Source organism: Pleurodeles waltl, chromosome 1_1 (assembly GCF_031143425.1).
Source record: "Pleurodeles waltl isolate 20211129_DDA chromosome 1_1, aPleWal1.hap1.20221129, whole genome shotgun sequence".
NCBI lineage: Eukaryota > Metazoa > Chordata > Amphibia > Caudata > Salamandridae > Pleurodeles > Pleurodeles waltl.
The window spans coordinates 899,104,055-899,120,337 of NC_090436.1; the positions used below are offsets into that span (position 1 = coordinate 899,104,055).

The window sequence follows — 16,283 nt, forward strand, 5'->3', positions numbered from 1 at the left end:
TCCAGCGAACCCTCTACACTATCCCCGTATCCATACCCACAGTAATAGGGGTCAGGATCAAACCTGGGAACAGCAGGGCTCATGAAAAACAGAAGCAACGTCGTTCTGGCTCCGGGTCGTTGGTAGAGAGCAGAGGGTCAATGTCGATTGTGGGCCCAATTGGTGCTGTGACCGCTGACGTCTGACCTGACGCTGGGGAAGGTCACATTGGCACGACTGACGTCGGAACAGATCAGGAAGTGGATCCTCAGGTGCCCTCTGGAGTCGGGACCTAAGTCGCCGACTTTGAACCCCAAGAGGCCCTCACTGACTCCCCTGGGCCTGAAGGCATTAAGGGCGGGTCAGACTGCCCAAATATGAGGTGCATGGCCTCACAGAATTCCTTAAGTTGGGCAGGGGTAGCCCCGACTCCTGGAAATTCGGGCAGAGCAGACCCAGACGGAGGCTCAGAGGACAGAGGCCTAGATCGTCGACACTTCTCCCGCATCACGTCGTGCAAGCGCCAGGGCGAAGTCGAAGAACATTTTGACTACTTGTTCTTACCCAAATGTCCAGATGACTTGGAAGAAGAAGAATGGTGGGGACTCCGCGACCGGTCTCCTGGCCTTCCTCTGGAACGGGACGAGGAACAACGCAGAGTCGAGTGTCGGGCGGCCATTTGCTTAAGGGACTGCTCCCTCAAAGCTTTCGGGTTCATGGCCCAACACTCGAAGCACGAGTTCTGGTGTGATCGCGCTCCAAACACCAGAGACACACGAGCTGAGGATTCGTCACCGACATCATGCGGTGACAGAAGTTCCAGGGGAAACATCCTTTTTTTTCCCGAAAGTCGTGGTTAATGAAAGCGCAACAACGCTTTTTTTAACCACGACTCTGTTTTTTTGTGCCTTAACTACGTATGTTCTGAACAACGAACATGCGTGGTTAAGGTACAAAGAAGGGAGTTGGCGAAGGTAAGTGGTGGGTTTAGGTTTTGGGCAGCGGGTGGGGGTCAGGGGGTTTTAGGTTTTGGGGTGGGGTGGGGTTGGGGCCTTTTTGGTTTTGGGGAGTGGGTGGGGGGTCAAGGGGGTTTTAGGTTGGGGTGTTTTAAATTTTGGGGAGTGGGTGGGGGGGTCAGGGGGTTTTAGGTTTTAGGGTGTGGTTGGGGGGGTGGGGCGGGGGTCAGGGGGTTTTAGGTTTTGGGGTGGGGTTGGGGGGGTGGGGCATTTTTAGTTTTGGGGTGTGGGTGGTGGGGTCAGGAGGTTTTAGGTTTTGGGGTGGGGTTGGGAGGGTGGGGGTTTTGGGGTTGGGAGGGTGGGGGTTTTTGGTTTTGGGGAGTGGGTGGGGGGTCAGGGGTTTTAGGGTGGGGTTGGGGCGTTTTTTGTTTTGGGGAGTGGGTGGGGGGTCATGGGGTTTTAGGTTTTGGGGTGGGGTTGGGGGGGTGGGGCGTTTTTGGTTTTGGGGAGTGGGTGGGGGGGTCAGGGGGTTTTAGGTTTTGGAGTGGGGTGGGCCGTTTTGGGTGGAGGGTCAGGGGGTTTTAGGTTTTGGGGTGGGGTTGGGGGGGTGGGGTGAGGGATGTAGGGTGAATGGTGCCTATTGCTAATGATTTTATCAGGAATGCCTTTACAACAAAATATCGTTGTTAAGGCATTCGTGGTAAAATCATTAGTAGTAGCAACGAGGTCGGTGTTCCGACCTCTTTGTTAAGGCAGTAGTTGTTTTTGAAGTCATTGTTTCGTCGTACAATCAAGTTGCAGGGCTTAAATCCAGTCTTACGGGACATCCCTCAAGGCAACAAAACTCATCAAAAACTAATTTGACAAAGAGTCAAAGTTAGTCAAAAAATTACTGGAGTAGCACTTCTGCACGTAGGCTGGTGCGAAAAGAAAAGAACTGATGTCAGCATTCCAGAGTGGTGTCCATATATGACCGCGACATCACAGCGACTACGACGCTGAAGACGCCCAGGGAGTCAACCAACGCCACTTAGTGGTACGAAGAAAAGCTCTCCGGATCCATTCTGACAACTGGGCAAATTCAAAGGTAAGGAATCTGAAACTAGAAGTCTCTATCAGATTCTCAGGTCATAGGACAAATTGGCTTTTAAGTAACCCACACTGTTCTCAGTACACCAAGAGGCAAACCTAGTTCACCTTCCTGAGTACACCATCTTGAAGGAATGACAGAAAGCAGACAGGATGATATCTACAACCTCTCTTGGCAATCGGAATTTAGCTAAATGGCCCCTCAATCTCTGGCTATGAAGGTGGAGGATCTGGTGATTGGAATGCTGAACTTAACACCCCCACCAAATCTCATCCCCCTGACTTGGAGAAGATATCCACCCTAAGAGGAAGACGGAGTGGGGAGACACGGAGAAATGCAGGTATGTATTCCACACCTTTCCAACCAATCTGGGCCAATGAAAAAACATTGGCCTAAACTTGGTGAATCTTTATCAGAGTATGAGGAATGACGGGTAAGGGAGGAGATGCATAGTGAAGAAGAAAAAAGACTCAACAGAAACGCGTCAGCTACGGCTAATTGCAATGAATACTGGAAGGCACAGAACATCTAACAATGTGTGTTGCTGTGGGTGGCAAACAAGTAAACCGGAGGAATGCTCAACTGGGCAAAGATGTTCTTTAGCCACCTCCAGCTGGAGACACCACTTGTAATCCTCAGCTCCGGAGTTCAACTGTCTGTCAGATAGCTAAACTGTGCTGATGAGCCAGAGATCAGAGATGCAGGGCTTCTCGATAGAGAAACTGTGACCCTACTTCTCACTAAAACTTGACATACCGAAGCACTTTTGTATTGTTTGACAACATTTGGACCAACCAACTGGGAAGGGTAGGAAGGAAGGCCCTGAATCCCAGGTGAATCACCCTCAGCTCTAGCAGATTTATATGGAGCATCTACTTGTCTTGAGACATAATGACTGAATGTAAGGAAATGCCTCCTTGCCATGGTTACCCCTGACTTTTTGCTGATGCCAGTTATGATTGAAAGTGTGCTGGGACCCTGCTAACCAGGCCCCAGCACCAGTGTTCCTTCCCTAAACTGTACCTTTGTTCCCACAATTGGCACAGCCCTGGCACACAGATAAGTCCCTTGTAAATGGTACCCCTGGTACCAAGGGCCCTGTTGCCAGGGAAGGCCTCTAAGGGCTGCAGCATGTCTTATGCCATCCTGGGGACCCCACACTCAGCACATGCACAGTGCCTCACAGCTTGTGTGTACTGGTGGGGAGAAAATTACTAAGTCGACATGGCACTTCCCTCAGGGTGCCATGCCCACCTCACACTGCCTGTAGCATCGGTAAGTCACCCCTGTAGCAGGCCTTATAGCCCTAAGGCAGGGAGCACTGTACCACAGATGAGGGCATATGTGCATGAGCACTATGTCCCTACAGTGTCTAAGCAAAACCTTAGACATTGTAAGTGCAGGGTAGCCATAATGAGTATATGGTCTGGGGGTTTGTCGAACACAAACTCCACAGTTCCATAATGCCAACAGTGAAATCTGGGAAGTTTGGTATCAAACGTCTCAGCACAATAAATGCACACTGATGCCAGTGTGGGATTTATTGTAAAATGCACCCAGAGGACATCTTAGAGATGCCCCCTGAATACCAGTCCGACTCCTAGTGCTAGGCTGACCAGTTTCTGCCAGCCTGCCATAACCAGACGAGTTTTTGGCCACATGGGGAGAGTGCCTTTGACACTCTGTGGCCAGGAACAAAGCCTGTACTGGGTGGAGGTGCTTTTCACCTCCCTCTGCAGGAACTATAACACCTGGCAGTGAGTCTCAAAGGCTCATGCCTTTTGTTACAGCACCTCAGGGCATCCCAGCTGGTGGAGATGCCCGCCCCTCCAGCCACTGCCCCCACTTTTGGCTGCAAGGCTGTAGGAGATGATGAGAAAAACAAGGAGGAGTCACCCACCAGTCAGGACTGCCCCTAAGGTGCCCTGAGCTGAGGTGACCCCTGCCTTTAGAAATCCTCCATCTTGAGATTGGAGGATTCCCTGAATAGGATTAGGGAGGTGCCCTCCTCCCCTCAGAGAGGAGGCACAAAGAGGGTGTAGCCACCCTCCAAGACAATAGCCACTGGCTACTGCCCTCCTGACCTAAACACACCCCTAAATCTAGTAGGGCAGGGGAGTCCCTAAATCTAGTATTTAGGGACAACCCAGAACCCAGGAAATCAGATTCCTGCAACCTACACAAAGAACAAGGATTGCTGACCTGAAAGCCCTGCAGAGACAACGGAGACGACAACTGACCGGGCCCCAGCCATACCGGCCGGCCTGTCTCCAGACTCCAAGAACCTGCACAGCGATGCATCTGACAGGGATCAGCGACCTCTGAAGCCTCTGAGGACTGCCCTGAACCCAAAGTACCAAGAAACTCCCAAGAACAGCGGCACTGTTCAAAAACAGCAACGGCTTTGCAACTTTTTAGCAACTTCCAAAGAACTCACTCTCCCCGCCGGAAGTGTGAGACTTCACACTCTGCACCCGACGCCCCCGGGTCGAGCTCCAGAGAACCTGCAAAGAGGACTCCCAGGCGATTGCAACCTCGTGAGTAACCTGAGACGACCCTCCTGCACACCCACAGCGACGCATGCAGAGAGGATCCAGAGGCTCCCCCTGATGCGACTGCCTGGAACCAAGAACCTGACGCCTGGACCAAGCACTGCACCTGCAACCCCCAGGACCAAAAGAAACCATACTCCAGTGCAGGAGTGACCATCACAGGACTCCCCTGCCTAGCCCAGTAGGTGGCTGGCCCGAGAAGCCCCCCTGTGCCCTGCCTGCACCGCTAAGAGTGTCCCCGGGGTCCCGCTATTGATTTCTACAGAAAACCCGACGCCTGCTAAGCACACTGCACCCGGCCGCCCCTGTGCTGCTGAGGGTGTATTTTGTGTGCCTGTTTGTGTCCCCCTCAGTGCTCTACAAAACCCCCCTGGTCTGCCCTCCGAAGACGTGGGTACTTACTTTTTGGCAGACTGGAACCCGAGCACCCCTGCTCTCCATAGGTGCCTATGTGTTTTAGGCCCACCTCTGACCTCTGCACCTGACCGGCCCTGTGTTGCTGGTGCAGTGACTTTGGGGTTGCCTTGAACCCCCAACGGTTGGCTGCCTATGCTCAGGAAACTGAACTTGTAAGTGCTTTACTTACCTCAGAAACTTAACCTTACTTACCTCCCCCAGGAACTGTTGATTTTTGCAGTGTCCACTTTTAAAATAGCTTATTGCCATTTTAACCTATACTATGTATGTTACTGCTCTAATTTTAAGTTCCTTACTTACCTGTGTGGAGTACCTTGCATTTTATGTATTTACTTCAAATCTTGAATCTTGTGGTTCTAAAAATAAATTCAGAAAATATATTTTTCTATATAAAAACTACTGGCCTGGAGTTAAGTCTTTGAGTGTGTGTTCCTCATTTATTACCTGTGTGTGTGTACAACAAATGCTTAACACTACCCTCTGATAAGCCTACTGCTCGACCACACTACCACAAACTACAGCATTAGCATTATCTAATTTTGCCACTATCATCCTCTAAGGGGAACCCTTGGACTCTGTGCACGCTATCTCTCACTTTGAGCCAGTATATACAGAGCCAACTTCCTTCACTGAATCTCTTATATCATTCAACGAGGTGGAGCGGCTCAAAGGGATGTTGTGTCCTGTTTCGCCTCTATGAACAAGGGACTCAAAAGGCTCCAGAAGAGGTGTGTGTATATTAACTGAAAAAGCTGGGTCAAAACACAGGAATGCCATTTTCTGCACGTAGATCAAAACCATTTCTGAAGACTTGGCCTTCTGAAAGCCAGTTTACTACGCTGCGATTCCTGATATTTTGAGATATGATGCTATTACCACCGTCACCTCTGTAAAGACTTAGGTGTGAGTGTTCGTCCAAACAGACAAGAAGGACCACAAACTGATACAGACCGTACTGGGCCACAAAACACAGATATCTCCCATGCATATTATTGGTATGTGAAAATACACATCTTGGACATCTAAGGACAACATTCAGTCTTCTGCTTCTAAGAGAACATTGGCCACGGTCACCATCTTGAATTTCTCTTTGAGGTAAAAGAAATCAAGCCCCTGAAGTCTAGGATTGAACAACAACTGCTGTCCTTCTTGGGCACCAGAAAATACAGATAGATAGCACTCTGCCCATTGCCGTGCTCTAGCAACTACACCACTGCTCCTTTCTGCAGCAGGATTGCTACCTCCTGCTCGAGGATGCATAGACGGCCCTCTACCTGACAAACATGGGGAGGGGGGGAATGAAGTGTGAAACCTAGTGGAAGGATTAGGGTATACCTCTTATTCTACAATTTGGAGGAACCACTGGTCCGAAGATAAGAGCCTCCCAAGCCCAGAGAGAGGAGTAATCCCGGTCTCCCTCCAGTATCAATCAATTTGACAATTACAAACTAGAGCTGCTTCCTGGAGGGTGTAAGGGAGGAAAGCAAGGGGGGAGGTGGCAGAGGCTGGTTGTTATGTGGTTTGGACTCAGCCCTTTTCATGGCCTCCATACTGCTGGAGCTGAGTATTCTGGGGCTGCTTCTGCAATTGTTGTGGCTGGCGTTGCTGGAAAATTAATTTGTGAGCAAACCCTAGAAAGTTGGGAACTGCCCTTAGTTCCACTGCCCTATTTGTATTCTGCTCTAACACCAAGTCAGTCTTCTCACTAAATAACTTGCAGCCATAGAAGGGAAGGTCCACAATGGTGGACTGCCTATATGTAGAAAATCCCCAGATTCTGAACCAAGCATGAAATCTAAGGACCACATAAAATCCCATAGCCTTGGCCACAGGGTCTGCAGAGTTCAGGCCAACCTGAATAACTTGACAGAATGCCATATGTAAAACTTTTACAAGCTCAGAAAAAAGCACCAGTTCCTGCAAATTGTCACCCGATACACCATGTCCAAGAGTATGGGTGTATCGATTTAATAGTCTGGCAGCATTTCTGGACTTCAGTGTCAGCCTTTCTTGCCTTCAACCTCCAGCTTCTTTGATTATATCCGGGTATGAACTTAAGTGAACAGGAGACCGGAATTACAAGACTTTCCTGTGAATGGTTACCGATAGGAAGTTACAGTCTACAAGAGTGAGCTAGTATCTTCTAGCTACTGTCCTGAGGTTTGCAAGGGATTCTAGTTAAGAACAACTGGTGAGAGTCACACAAATCACCCCACCATGGACTCCCCTAACTGTCTAGTTTTAAAAAACTGTACAGGTTTGCTAGGTTTCGCTACGTGCTGGCTGAGCTGGGGCCCAAAATCCACAGGTACCTACATTGCCAAAAAAGCCCAGTTTTCAGTGGAACAATGTGATGTGCCCAAGTGCATTTTGTGCCCTGTTACCCGTCACAGGCACTAGGCCCACCCACAAAAGTGAGTTACTATTTTTATTGAGAGACTTGGGGGAATGTTATGTGGTAGGGAGTTTGCAGCTCACCACAGATTCCAGTACTTTCCATACCAGAAATCTGAGGAAAATGTGTGTTTTTAAGACAAAGTGTAAGGTTTGCAAGGGATTCTAAGAGGCTAAAGAACACCTTACTTACCTTCGGTAACACCTTATCTGGTAGAGACTATGGGCCTGATTTTGATCTATGCAGAGGGGAATACTCCATCACAAACCTGACTGATATCCCGTCCACCGTATTACGATCCCATTATATACCATGATGAACAATCTGCATGCATTAAGGCGTAGAGTTGACAGGATCAGGTGGAGAACCATCCCCTGTTGCTGCGAAAGAAGATCCTCCCGAAGAGGCAGCCTGATTGGAGGACCGATGGCCAAACTGAACAGCTGGGATAATAAACTCTCAGAGACCAGTCCGGGGTCTCAAGGATGACTTGGGTCTAGTCGTTCCTGATAGCCTTGAGAACTATGGGCAAGAGTGGTATAAGCATACAGGACATATGAGTTCCACATGAGCTCCAAAGACAAAAAGCTCTGAGCAAGAGCAGTCATAGAAACTCCAGCGCACAGAACTACTGACTGCATTCTTGGTTGTGACGAACAGATATGACCATGGCTCTCCACACTGATCAAACAGAACTTTCGCCACCTCCGGATGGAGATGCCATTTGTGATCCGCTAGGCATCGATGGCTGAGTTTGTTTGCTTTGGTGTTCAGAGAGCTTGCCAGGTGTTGAACCACCAGGGATATGTCCTGACATTCCAGCCATGTCCAGAGACACAGGGTCCTCTTGACAGAGTCCATAACTGCACCCTGCCCTGTTTTTTCCCCATGAACACTTGCACTAGCCTTCCTTTTATGAGGGTAAAAAGGCTTTCCACACCAGCCAGATCGCCCAAAGCTTCAGCAGGTTGACATGGAGCCTGAATTCAACCAAAGATCAGAGGCCTCTGATCTCCTTTTCTCCCAGATGGCCACCCCATCCCAGGAGTGACGCATCTGTCACCACTGTCGGATCTTGTTTTGGAAAGGAGGGGTTTGTTAGCCACCACTGCAGATCTCTTGCTGTTCCCACTGGGATCTGGACAATATTGGAGAGATTCCTCTCATGCTGCCCCTACTGAGACTTCAGGTCCAACTGCAGAGGCCTGCATATGCCAACAGTTATGTGTCACATGCAGGCAGCCATGAGGCTGAGCAGCTTAAGATTCAGTCTCAGCAAAATCCAGGGTAGAGGCTGAAACATCTGTACCATCGGCAGAATATCCTGGATTCGCCGTTCAGTAGGATAAGCATGAAAATGCACTGTGTCCAGAAGAGCTCAAATGAAAAGGAGTGTCTGAGAGGGAGTCAGGTGTGACTTCAGTACTTTGACAATGAACCCCAATAAATGCAGGAGGTGTGTCGCAGTTTGAAGGTGGGAGAAGATAGCCTGCAGCGAGCCCACCTTCAACAGCCAGTCGTCAAGATGGAGGTAGACTGGCACCCCTGATCTCTGCAAATGGACTGCAACCTCAGCCATCCCCTTGGTGGACACCCAAATGGCGCTGGTGAGGCTAACATGGATCACAGCAAACTGAAAATGCTTGTGGCCAGTTTCAATCACAGGTAACACCTTTGAGCAGGCAGGACAGGAATATGGAAGCATGTCATGAAAGTCCAACGCTATTATCCAATCTCATGGATCCATTGCAGACAGGATTTAAGCGAGAGTGAGCAGTTTCAACTTCTTCTTGAGGAACAAATTGAGAGGGTGCAGGTCTAAGATAGGACCCCCAGCATCCATCTTTCTTGGGCACCATAAAGTAGCGGCAATAGCAACCACAACCTACTTCTGGCGTCAGGACCCTCTCTATGGCTCCCTTGGCCAAGAGAGCCATCACTTCCTGGCACTGCTAAGTGTGACGGTCCTCCATCAGCCTGTCGCAAGGGGGTGGAAGGGTAGTCACAAAGGGGAAGGAATAGCCCCTTTGGACAATAAGAAGAACCCATCCATATGAATTATAGCCCTCCAGTGGAACAGGTCATAGTGTATCCCGCTCCCAACTGGAAGCCCATGATGGTAAGAGAGCAAACTAAAGGGTTTTGGGGGCTGCGGCTCCCCAAGGAAAAACCAAGACCATTGGGGTCTGTGAGTACCAAGTCCCCGGCCGCCATGCAGAGGCTTGTGTGCTAGGTTGGCTAGGCCGATAGACTCAGTTCAAAGCCCCTTCCTTGGCCACAAAAGGCAGACTGGAGTTGGTGAAGGCCATTAAAAGGCCCAAGGACTTGTCCGTAGCTCCGCTATCCTTGAAGCGCTCCAGCGCTGAATCCGCCTGGTCTTTGAAGAGACAGGAGCCATCAAAGGGCATATCCATAAACGATACTTGGACATCCCAGGAAAAGACAGTTTTTCTCAGCCAGGTGTGGCGCTGTAATGCCACAGTCGATGAAACCACTCTGCCTAGAGAGGGGGTAGTATCCAGTTAACATCCGATCATCAACTTAGTTGCATCTCTCCCATCAGTAACAGCTTGGGTAAGTATGGTCTGAGCCTCCTCCAGAACCATGGGCAGCATCTATGTAACTGAACCCCATATAGCATGGACCCAAAAGACATGCTTTGTACATGGACCGCAGTGTTAGGCGTGTAGCAGTAAACATCTTCTTACCTAAGGTGTCCAGTTTCTTGGATTCCCTATCCAGTGGGGTGGTAGGAAATGCACCAGGATTTACTCTGGAAGAGGAGGCTTGGCCAACCAAGCTCCCTGGAGTAGGGTGTTGTGTGAGGAAAAACGGGGGTCCCCTGGAGTGTGGCGGTGGTGACGGGCAATCATCATATTCATATGAGCCCCTGTGCTGGGCTTGAACCAAGTCCCAAGCAGGGCTTTTACATGGGCTTTATTAAAAGGGAGAAGCAGTTCCAGAGGGGTGGGGATATCACTCCCAGGTGAAGCACTTCTGTGAAGACACTGGTCTTGACTGCGAAAGAGGGCAACTTCTTACCACCATAGTAAATGATGCTCTCTCCTTCTCCACAGTAGGAGGAGAAAGCATGCCAGTATCTGGGGAGATATCCAGTCCAGTCAGCCAACTCCTCACACCAGCCTGCATTTTGTTCTAAGGGCTGGGATTTTTCAGGGAACCCTCCCAAATCTCCTCAAGTCCTAGCCCATGCATGGCTCCAAATCAACACTGGAGTCAGCATCAGACGATGCTCCTTCCTCTCTGTGTGGGAGCCAGGGATGAGAATGGAGATGGTGGTGGGAAAGTCATCATAAGGACTGGAGCAGCGGAAGGTTTAGGTGGCACTACCACCACCAGTCTGGTTCTATCTATGGATCCGAGGGGCGCAACTGGTGTCAGGGGGGTCACCCACCAGCAGGGAACCAGTAAGTGGCCTTCCTGAACCCAGGGGGCCCAAAGGCACATCAGTGGGGATAAACTACCCAAATATGAGGCGCATGACTTCATAAAACAGGCAAAGGTGGCCGGGGGTCGCTCCGGCTCCTGGAAACTCTGAGAGGTGAGAGGCAGCAAAGACGCGGACTCAACTATAGAATCAGACATTGAATGACAACCCTCCTGCGTCTCATCTGAAGACTATAAAGGATGGGGCAAAGTCGAAGACCTCTTCGACTTCTTCCCTTTCTTGTGGGATACACCTGAACGACCTTGGGACTTGGATTACTATGAAGATCTTGAGCTCCGTGACCAATTCTGGGATTTTCCTCTCGACCGGGATCGAGACCGCTCCCTCAAGGCCTTTGGGTGTATGGCATGGCAGTTGATGTAGGAGGCTGGCCCTCTATGTAGTGTGCAAAACTAGACACACTGTGCAGGGGGTCCAGGCAACCACATGCTGGTTTTCAGAGGCAAAAACTAGATCACCTAATGCTCTAATTTTGAGGTAGCTTGATCAAGAAGTCAGGCTAATCTTGGAGAAGTGCAGAGCATTTCTTGTACTCACAGTATCAATCATGCAGCTCACACATGCGAAGGAATAACTCGAGACTAATTTATTAAAATCCTTCAAATTTTACATAAAGATTATCAAAATTGGTTAAGTACTTTTTCAGATATGGATTTTTGAAGTTTTAATAAATGCAGTCTTTCTGTGTGTAATTACGCACCATAGGAATCAATAGGCAGTCGCTTTTAAAAATGTATATAAAATCACAATGTTGGTTTACCAAGTTGTGCTTCTGCAGGTTGGTTCAGGTCATCGGTGGGTTCTTTGCTGGTTGCAGAGTGGTACCTGCACTCTGGAGGGAGTGCTTGCGTGAGTGGTGAAGCCTGGAGGTCCCTCTGGGATTCTTGAGGTCAGTCCAGTTTCATGCTCATCCGCAGCAGCAATTGCAGGTCCTGGGTGCAGCAGGCAGGGTCTGGTGCGTTTTTCTTGTGCAGCAGGTCCACAGTTCTCATGCTTTGGTTCTTCTTTGGGCTGGTCTTCTTTGTCCTTTTGAATTTAATTTCTTGGTCCAGGGTTTCCCACTAAATACTGAATTTAGTGGACGTTTTAGGGGGAACCTGGTAGTGTCCAATGGGACACTTAACTTTGGGCGGCTACACCCACTATAGTGACCACTTCCTGTGGGACGGGTCACTTCCCTAAACCTAATTGGCTATTTTCCTTCCATCTAATATTGAGGAAAATGAAATGGTGGGGCCACCTCACAGTCAACTCCTCCTACCTTCTTTGTTGGTTTCCTCCCTTTGCTCCTGCCAAAAGTGGGGATTTGCAAGGGGGTGTGGGGGGATTATCTGCTGTTTGCAGCAGGTCTGGGTTGAGTTTTAAGGGCGGTAGCCCTTTAAAGCTCATAGCCAGAGCAGTGCACATTCCTGAGGGAAGGGGTGTTAGCTCCTCCATCCAGGAAGGGCATTGTTTTACAAAACAGAGACACAGGGCTCTCCCCCAATGTTTGTATATTGGTTGTCTGGAGGTGGCCTGCTGGATAGAACCAGTCAGCAACCATGCCAGGTTAGTTAGCTTTTGCACGGGGCACCTCTAAGGTGACTCATGGGTACATTTAAGGATTGATCCAAAAGTGGCACCAGTTTGGATTTATTATTCTGAGCAGTTTGATACCAAACAACCAAGGGTTCAGAGTGCCCATCATGTAGCTGTGAAGCTCATGTTGACCAGTGTTCAGCAAATGCATTAAAATGGTTACTCTGCCCGCTCACTATGTACCAGGTTTGGCAAGGACACAGTGCGGGCATATTGCTCATGTAGCTATACCTTCACATACAATATAGTACAATACAATACATACAATATGGAGCACCCTGTCTTAGGGCTGAAAGGCGTGCCAGAGGGGTGACTTACCTATACGTGTTACAGTGGTCAGGGCACACAGGCAATGTGCTGTGTCGAGTTTGCATTTTAGGATTTCACCAGTACTCAGCCTGCTATGGAGGTGAGGGGTGAATCTGGATGCATGACTCTAGATTGTGGCAAAATCAGTGCTGCTGCCCTCAGGGGCCTACCCTTAGTACCCCTATGCCCTGGGTACCTAAGTACCAAGTTCTAGGGACTTATAGTGGAACCTTTGCAATTTTAGGGAAAGAATACTGGCACTGTGAACCTGGTTAGCAGTATCCAGTGCACTCCAGTCCAAATTGCATCCAGAAGTCAGGCAAAAAGTGTGGAGGGGAGAGCAGGGGGTACTACAACAAAGTGCCAGTTTCCCACACCAGAGTCATACCCTGAATTTTCTGGACTCGCCACTCTGGAGGATAGGAGCGGAACACCTCTGTGTTCAGAGTGGCGAAGATGAAAGAGTATGACAGGGAGTCAAGTGAGACTGAGGTACGTTGATCGAGAACCCCAGCAAATACTGGAGGTCTGTCATAGTATGGGGTTTGGTGACGAATGCCTAGGGTGAGCCTGCTTTTAACTGGCAATTGTCAAAGTCGATCAAAACTAGAACCCCTGACCATCTCAGGTGGGTTGCAACCACCACCATCATTTTCATGAACACCTGTAGGGTGCTGTTAATGCAAAGGGGAGAACAGCAAACTGAAAATGTTTGTGGTCCACCATGAACCACAAGTAACGTCTGTGGGACGGCAGGACGAGGATGTGTACACGTTCTGCAAGCCCAACGCTACCATCTAATCTCTAGGATCCAGAGAAGACAGGACATGAGGCAACATGAGCAACTGGAATCTCTCCTTTTTAAGGAAGTAAAGAGGGAACAGGTCCAGTCTAGAATGAAGGCCTCCACCCTTCTTCAGCATCAGAAAGTAGTGGGAATAATAACCACGGCCTACTTCTGATGTTGACATTCCCTCCACGGCTTCTTTGGCCAAAAGAGTGAGATGCATATGATTGATGGTCCAGTCAGCAAATAAAAAAGGTATACAGGAAAGCACCCAGTCCAATTGCCAATCATATTGATCCATTCAGGCAATTCAATCACTTGTTGCCATTGATCCTAAAAACAGGTGGAGCTTGATAGTTTTTGTGAAATAAATATTTCAAGCGCGGATTCCTCTCACAAATCAAACTGTTTAATTTGAAAGACATTACCATTTTCTTACCTGAAGCTGCTTTGAATTCGGACTATGTAAATTCAGTGTCAAGGAGTCAAACTGGAAATCCAACTTCATGGTTGTTTTAACTTTGATTGGTGTATATGTTTCCACTACAGCAGCTGTCACCAATGTTGTACCTTCCAAAGAATAAAGTTTGTTACAGCAAGTTGAAATAATAAAAATATTTAAAAAGCAGGCAAAACATTTGTAAAAACCTTGTCCATACAACCAAATACATGTAGCCACCATTTATAGTCACAATGTGTGTTCATCTTAGATGCAAACTGCATCTTAAACTCAGTGAGGGTCTCCAAGTCTAATCGAACGTTGCAGAAATGTCTAAAAAAAACACAAGTGTCATCAAACATGATAACATGGGCTATAACCAAGTTGACATTGTCATACTAAATTCAGACACAAACTACATCCAAATAAATTTCAAAATGCAGCACTGAAAGGGAAATGAAATGCACAACTCCAAAATAATATCCACATGCATGTTTTTAGGGATGCTACAAAATGAACGATTGATACATTTGCCTGCTCAGGAATGGGAGCGAGAACATTCAGCGTCATCGGTTGCTTTTGGATGCTTTGATTTGTTTGAAACTAGTTGCCTCATTATTAATGCTTTTCAACTGAAAACACAACTTTAATTTGCTTAGAAGGCATTTCTGTCCATTAGTATGGAAGTAACAGACAGTATCTTGCACATTTAGACATTCAGAAAATTCCCAAACTTTTAAGTATCATTTTCAGTGGCTGTCATGGTATGTTGGAACCCTCTTCCAACTCCTTACAATAACCCAGTCTTTAATTATCTTTTTAACATGGCTCTGAACATTTGTCTTTGGTTTAGATTTCCCAATTGACATCTAAAATCCTTTTAGTGTTTTTAGTGCTTTCTTTATCTTTTTTACTGTTTGGTGTGTTGTTTTAATGCAGCAAAAGTGTCATACTTTCCATCACTGATTCAATGACACATTTACAAGATCTGACACTTAAGTATTCTCACCAAATAAGTAAACAACAACAAAATGTAATTTACAACAGAAAACATTCAGAGAAAAATGTCAATCATAAGCGTCCATTATTTTGATCATGTCTCTGGATAAAGAGAGAAAATAAGTTTTGTCTTGCAGCATAATTTCACATTTAAAACCCTCAAAACTACGGAATGCGATTGTTAAAGAGGTTAGGTTGGTTAACTGTAAGAAAGGCTATCATTTTTCAACACTTTCTTTCCTAAAAGACGAACGGCTGCAGTTATTTTAGACTTGTAATATTGGACTATGACCACAATGGGATAGAACAGGAGTGCATTCAGGGGATAAGTTAGTCAGTTTACTTTTTGAAAACATCACTTAATTTGAAGGTTATCATGGAACCTAAAAGACTAAGGGGGTCATTCTAATTCTGGCGGGCGGCGGAGGCCGCCCGCCAGAATTCCGCCCCCATAATACCGCTCCGCGGTCAGAAGACCGCGGAGGGTATTATGAGTTTTTCCCTGGGCTGGCGGGCGGTCTCCAAGAGACCGCCCGCCAGCCCAGGGAAAAACTCCCTTCCCACGAGGATGCCGGCTCGTAATCGAGCCGGCGGAGTGGGAAGGTGCGACGGGTGCAGTAGCACCCGTCGCGTATTTCAGTGTCTGCAAGGCAGACACTGAAATACCTTGCGGGGCCCTCTTACGGGGGCCCCTGCCGTGCCCATGCCATTGGCATGGGCACGGCAGGGGCCCCCAGGGGCCCCGCGACCCCCCACTACCGCCATCCTGTTCATGGCGGCTTTCCCGCCATGAACAGGATGGCGGTAGGGGGGGTCAGAATCCCCCATGGCGGCGCAGCAAGCTGCGCCGCCATGGGGGATTCTGAGGGCAGCGGTAAACCGGCGGGAGACCGCCGGTTTACCCTTTCTGACCGCGGCCAAAGCGCCGTGGTCAGAATGCCCTGCGGGGCACCGCCGGTCTGTCGGCGGTGCTCCCGCCGACCCTCGCCCCGGCGGTCAAAGACCGCCGGGGTTAGAATCAGGGCCTAATTCACTTAATTTTTAGTAACGTTTTTTACAATAAGACTAACCCTGGGATTGGGTGTATGAAAAATGCTTCTTGCATGAACACCTCCAAAGTTTTGAACTGATGCTTTTGTTTTTTCTACTCTCAGAGTGCACCGAGGACTGATATTCAGGCCTCTTTGCTATTGCTATGACATTTAAAACCATATGTTTGATTGGCTGATACCCAATTGGCATAAGTTAACTTACTTAAAAGTCTCTAGTATACGATACCTGGGTACCAGGGCCTGTATGTTAAAGTGTCCCTC

General features: G+C 48.4%; 1 protein-coding gene across 2 annotated transcripts in view; it reads right to left on the reverse strand.

The window, feature by feature from the left end:
• VPS13A (vacuolar protein sorting 13 homolog A) overlaps window positions 1–16,283 on the reverse strand; it is a 1,844,906-nt gene that overhangs the window by 1,095,131 nt on the left and 733,492 nt on the right. For both annotated transcript variants that reach the window (XM_069230089.1, XM_069230094.1), the window contains exon 36: window positions 13,972–14,102. In XM_069230089.1, the coding sequence (XP_069086190.1) occupies window positions 13,972–14,102 (131 nt within the window). The remainder of the gene's footprint in view (window positions 1–13,971; window positions 14,103–16,283) is intronic.